Source organism: Anser brachyrhynchus (genome assembly GCF_964034855.1).
Source record: "Anser brachyrhynchus genome assembly, chromosome: 17".
In the NCBI taxonomy this organism is placed as follows: Eukaryota; Metazoa; Chordata; class Aves; order Anseriformes; family Anatidae; genus Anser; species Anser brachyrhynchus.
Genome location: NC_137710.1, coordinates 11,743,297 through 11,749,296, shown reverse-complemented (window position 1 = coordinate 11,749,296; position 6,000 = coordinate 11,743,297). Strand labels below are relative to the sequence as shown.

The 6,000-nt window shown below is 42.4% G+C and overlaps 1 protein-coding gene across 29 annotated transcripts in view; it reads right to left on the bottom strand.

Moving 5' to 3' along the window:
• Positions 1-508: 508 nt before the first annotated feature.
• The window catches only part of CIT (citron rho-interacting serine/threonine kinase), a gene marked incomplete at its 3' end in the record, with an annotated part of 121,251 nt that continues 115,759 nt past the window's right edge, over positions 509-6,000 (bottom strand). For 17 of the 29 annotated variants that reach the window (XM_080559098.1, XM_080559100.1, XM_080559095.1 and 14 more), the window contains 3 exons: positions 5,542-5,620; positions 5,247-5,426; positions 4,040-4,439 (listed from right to left, as the gene is read on the bottom strand). In XM_080559098.1, coding sequence (XP_080415224.1) covers positions 4,040-4,439; positions 5,247-5,426; positions 5,542-5,620 — 659 coding nt within the window. Of the gene's footprint in view, positions 3,608-4,039; positions 4,440-5,246; positions 5,427-5,541; positions 5,621-6,000 lie in introns of those variants that run through there. The other 12 variants (XM_080559089.1, XM_080559090.1, XM_080559093.1 and 9 more) reach the window with 4 other exon arrangements.

Below are 6,000 nucleotides of genomic sequence, written 5' to 3'. Positions count from 1 at the left end.
GAGCCCCTGACACGCCTCAGGCCCCCCAACATCCCTTCCTCCTCAGCAGGAGGACTGAGGACTCAGACCCGAGGGCTGACAGCAGAGGTAAGTGGCGGTGGAGTGGTCTCTTTTTGAAGGGGGGTGGGGCGGGAGTTGTCTGCCTGACAGGTGAATGAATTAGCTGATCATACATGCAGTCCCTTATTATAATGGGATGAATCAAATCCCTCCAAAGGCAAAAGCTGGATGAAGTGTTGGATTTATTAGCTCGCTTACATTCCCCACCCACCTCTCTCAGTCTGTGCTGTTATGTTTATTCTTGGCTGTTGCTAGGAGAACACTTTTTTTTTTTTAAGGTAGATGCAGAGCCTTTTGTTACTTTCATTCTGGGACTCTGGAGTAAGCCATTACAGTCTATAAATAACAGGAACTCCCTTCCCCCACCCCCACCCCCCCTAAATTTCAGCATGACATGGGGTGGTCGTGCTGAAGTGGATTTGTGCAGGGTTCTTGATAATCAAAAGGCTCAGTAAGTAATTTTTTTTTTACTCCACCAGTTTCTGGATTATTTTAGCTTTGTTACAATTCTGATCATGCATCATAGGACTGCAACAATGAGCTTTAAATAAGTATTCTTTGTGCACAGTAAAATAGAAATAAAGGAACATTTAACAAGTTAGCATTTCATCATATACATCAGATAGTAGGCACAATAGATAAATCAAGCAGCTTGGTTTTTATGTAGAGCATTTTCATGAAGAATGTCATGTAGACCAAAATGTAATAGGAGCTATTAGTAACCCTCCCACACACCCTCCAACAAGCCCTTTATTGGGGGTAAGGGGGCGGCTATGTGCACAAAACCAAAAACACTGAACAGTAGGAGGACAAATTAAGTTACTGTAGGCAGCAGTGTGAATATTAAAAACCTCTTCCTGTGAAAGAATACTTCAGACCCTGTAAAAACTGGTTCAGTTAAAAATAGATGTATTTACATTTAAGTCTGATCTAGCAAGTTTTCCCAGCAGGTGTAAGTTAAGATGTACAGCAACTCTGCAGGTTGTACTCAATCTGAATTAGATTTGTGAATGTTTCTTTTTTTAAAAAGTTGCAGCTATTAGGCCTTAAAGCACCAGCATAATACAGCAGTGGGATGAGTAACTATCTGTCCCCTTTGCTACCAGTACTCTGCTGGGATAAATCCCAAAACCTGTCATTAGATCACACTATTGTTAATTAAGATGTTTTTTTTCCAGCTCAAAATGCACGGGTCATTTAGCAGGGCCACATTCTTTTCCCATATACTCACACGTGTCTTACCTCTACCCACATCGCTAGTTAAGTACGTGAGGGCAGAATTTAGCTGTAGGTGTTCGCAGCTGACTGCTGCTAGAGTAAAAGAGTTGGAGAGATCCCTCTGTTTTAGTTCATGTGAACATGCTTTGCCTTTGTGAAGCCACTTATGCTACTAGTTCAGGGCATAACGACTATTAAAATGCTAAATAGTCACGGTTAGCTCTTTGGTAAGCTCTGACGCCTATAGATTACACAGCCTGGAATGCTGGGTGCAGTATTAGGATGGCTACGGGTTTCTCTGTGTAGAAGGAAGCGTTCATTTCACCATGCCAGTCAAGATAGTTATTTGTTTTATTTGGTTATTGTTCAACAACAAAGTTCAATACTTTCCAGATGGAGCTTTGAACTGTCCCTCTAGTTCCCTCCCTTATCAATAATAAAAAGGTAATGAAGAAAATTCCTGTACTTTTAGATACCTAAAACCTCATTTATGCTAACAAGCTTCAGTTGCAATTTAATGTTACAATATTTCTTCATGGGAGCTAGGAGGATTAAGCTGAGGCCCCTCCAGTGTCTGAAGATGGCTGTCCACAACCACCATTAAAACAAAAAAGCTAGTGTTGAAAAACACACAGTTTACAATAAAAAAGTAGAAACCAATTCAATTCCCTTTTGTTACGAATATAAAGTTTCTTGTAAATATGTACAGTCCTTTGAGCTATTTCTATAGCAGGAAGCATTTCACGAACAAGACACAAGATATACACTTTCAGGACTCAACAAGCCCGTTTCTGAGGTCTTGAAGATCTTCCATGAGATGCAAAGATTTAAAGACTGATCTCAGTGACCTTTCAAAATATTCAGACCAGAAGACAAAACTTTCAGCAAGTTTCCTGCCATATCATCTGACCTAAAATAACCCAACAGACGAGAACAGAATACAATATTCATGAAACCTGCCAAAGGACACTGACAAGGCATTTGACTTCTTAGGGATTTTTAGAACAGGTTAGCACGGGCTTGCAAGGGACTAGCAGAAGTTTAAGAGTGTGGCCAAGGGAAGATTGGATGCAGTTTTGCTCTTTCCGGTTGTAAAGAACATGGTTGTTCACTTCAAATGTTGCTATTGCAGACTGAATGGTCAAAATCTGCTTTGAAAATCTTTTGCTCTCTGCTTCATGTTCACAGCAAAAGAGAATAGAAAGCAATAAATGGCTCGAGGTTAGATACGCGGAAGCGAAGGCGAAGGTGTGTTCAGTAACCGCTAAAGCTGTTCATTGTGAGTATCCTCTTGTGCCGTGACATTTGGTGCTTATTGTACGGCAAGTTACAGCTCACAGGGACGAGCCAGCTCTGGGCTGCTCCTCTCCCTGGGGAACGTGGGCTCCTCGTGGGCTTTAAGACAGGGCTGTGGTGTAATTTCTGAAAGGACTACGTTTAATGCTGAGAGGAGAACACAACTGTGACTGTAATTCTTGTCATAGAATAAGGCTTGTTAACTCTTCATTGCCAAATTTCCAGAGTAATTAACGATTATTTTGCAGCGTAATCTAGAGGTTTCAGTTAATTTACAAGTGAGGTACAATACACTACTCAGCAAAGCAACCTAAAAGGAGAGAGCAGCCAGTGATGGTGCAGCAGCATGCAGTGAACTGTCATGCAGAAGACCTGGATAAAGTCTTAACACCCCAGTAGCTTATAGATAATGCACTTTGTCTTGGGGTAGGGCACATGGGATCACAAAGCGGGGTTCTTCCCTCCCCAGAGCTGCTCTAGAGCAAGTTTAGTGAGAACAAAATAACTCTCAGAAGTGGCAGGTGAACAGACTACAAAAGTAATTTTTTTGTGTTCTGTAAAGAATATCCAATCACACCTTCTATTGAACGACCTTGGCCCTTCTGTTTCCAGGCCACCAGGAATTCCCAGCACATCTCAGAACTATGATCAATTATCTGGTAAGGGGTGCTAACCACATTGAAGATCTGGGGTGGGACTCTAGTCCCATTTAATTTCCTTGATGAAGCACTAGGGACTAAAGTGAATACAAAAAGTTCATGAACTGCTTGAAAGAGTAACAGTAGTACAAAGTGCAAAAACAGGAGTGCAGGAAAGTGCAGAGAAATTAACTGAGATGCGAACAATCTTCAGAAGTGTCACATCTCCTGATGCGGAGCTAGCTTTGGCCCAGAAATGCTGTTTTGTAACTGGGCAGCAGACATGGAGTGCATATACTCAGTATATTTCCTTTTTTCTTTTTTTTTTTTTTTCCTGCAGGTCAAGATGAATAACTTTGTCTAGCTGAGAGTTACACTGAAGACTGGTCCCAGACCTGGCAGGGAAATAAAATGACAGTTAACGTTGCACATATTTTTCTCATATATGCACAGGTGCCAGAAGCAGTACATCAGCTAACTACTGCTGAGCAAGTGCTGCATGCCTACTTGCTTCTAGGTGGCATCATTCTTAAACCACTGACAACAGCAAGTATCAGCGCCACCCTGATCACAGCAGGCTCCCGCATTCATTTCTCCAGAAATGACCTCCCCCTCAAGTCCTCAGTAACTCAATTTATGTTAGTAAATGCACCTGCACTTTCACATCTGAAGGACTTTAGCCTGTTCCAGGGCCAAGCTGCTTTTGCAATTACAGAACTAGCACACAGGAGGGTGTTCACAGGGCCAGCGAGCTGCACAACTTGCGTGTGCTATGTTTTGACAGAAATGAAGTGGGGTGAGATTTGATTTGCTCTTATACTTTACAGTCACCAGCCCTTCTGAAGTCCACGTCTTTTCACAAGAACAGAGAAGTTTCCGAGCTCCTGACTTACCTTGTTGACTTGAGCAAGAGGAGTTCTGGCACCACTCACGGGCATTCGTCCTCGGCTGCTCTCATCAAACAGTCTTCCAGGGGACCTTTCTCTGCGGGTGCTCAGAAGCCGGCCTGGAGATTTCTCCCTCTCCAGTGGTCGCCCAGGTGACTTGTCCCTCCGCAGCTCTGTCCTTCCCTCGCGGTACCGATGTGGTGTGCTTGGTTCTCGAGGGTGGCTTGGACCTTCTGGTGGTCCTGGGCTTGATGCAACCCGCTTGGTTATGTGCTCGTTGTATGTGGGCGGACCTCTCTTGTTAGGGCTACTGTCATTCAAAAATAATGGACGCGAACAGCTGAGCAACAAAAACCTCACGTTAAATTTTCTTTTAGCAAAAATAAAGCTTTATCCTAACAGCCAGCAGTGTTTATGTGAAAAATCATCACACCTCCCTAGGCCAAGCTGAAAAGTGCAAAGAAGCTTTGATAGCTGAGCACTCCTTACATTAGCGACACTGATAGGGTGCCTTAATAAATTGCTAACATAAATCATGTGCATGTAACAGGCCACAAAACTACATGTTTTTGTGTACATAAGTAGCATAATTTTCCATATAAAAGTGCACTAAAATTTGATGTATTCATTTTCACATACAAAATTTGTCACTAGCTCCAGGATGCCCAGGCCAGGTTAAGGTGAGCTACAAGCCTCCGTTCCTCAGCTTTCAATGCACAGCAGCACTACCAACCGCAGTGTTTAGGCACTTAGCTGAAGTATCTGCTCTGCTGAACACTGTCTCCTTAAGACATTCAAGCTCTTTTAAGAGGAAGGGGCTCTTGATTTAAAGATTCTTAAAGTCGATTTTTAGCATCACATCAGTATCATCTAAGGTCACCAAGTTTTGAAGTCGCAGTGGACCAACATTAACAGCTGAAGATCACAAAATATCTTTTACTTGGGTTTGTGGAAGAGATTACCCACATGCTCCTACAGAGTTAATGTTTCTTAGTGCTCTGGATTCTAAGACGAGCGACTCCAGTTCTTGTTCCATTCCAGAATTACAATAACTCCAAGAATGGAAGGAGGCCGAACATTTGGGGGTGAAAGCCCTCTAGAGTGAGTTTGCTTACACAAGGACCCTAACACACTGACTTTTTCATACCTGCGTGTAGCAGAAGATCCTCTGTGATGCTCATTGTTGGTCTCCTTCACCAGATTGCCCTTACAGCAAATCACTCTTAATTTGTCTTGGTAAGAGGAGGCCAAGTAGATAGCTCCAGATGAAATTGCAGGCCCTAGGTACCGTGGATTTGGTATCTCCAAGTGGGCTCGTGCAGGAGTTCTGGGTAAAATTGCAGGAAAAAGTCTTTACAATGACAGCTCTGCACATTTTCCTGGGAAGTACGCATATTCTTCAGCACATACTGTTCAAAATAATGAAAAAAAGAACTACTTACCCTAGAGAAGCTCGTGCCTGAATCTCTATCACTTCAAGGGAATTGAAGTGGGTCACAAAGAGATAGGGCTCCCTGTAGGCTGAAGGAACATCATAGAAACAAGTAAAACACAATGTAAAATTCTCTATTAAAAACTTCTAAAAAGCACTAGTGAACACAACAGAACCCTGCAGCCCATTGGAGAAAAAACAGGAAAACTAGGTTTCCTGTAATAAGACAGACAATATTACTAAATAGAGAGATAGAAGCTTAGAGAATTGCTCTGAAACTACCTGCATCCCAACAATTTTACTAACTGAAGTATTATGAATTAGGCATTAAAGTGCGCTATTAACTGCACAAAATCCATTAGGTAGAGTGAAAGGCCTGAAGGATCCGCACTGGAATGATACATTCTTGACTATTTCAGAAACTTTCAAGCATCATTAAAAATTCCACTAGCCAGTTTAGTCACTGTCA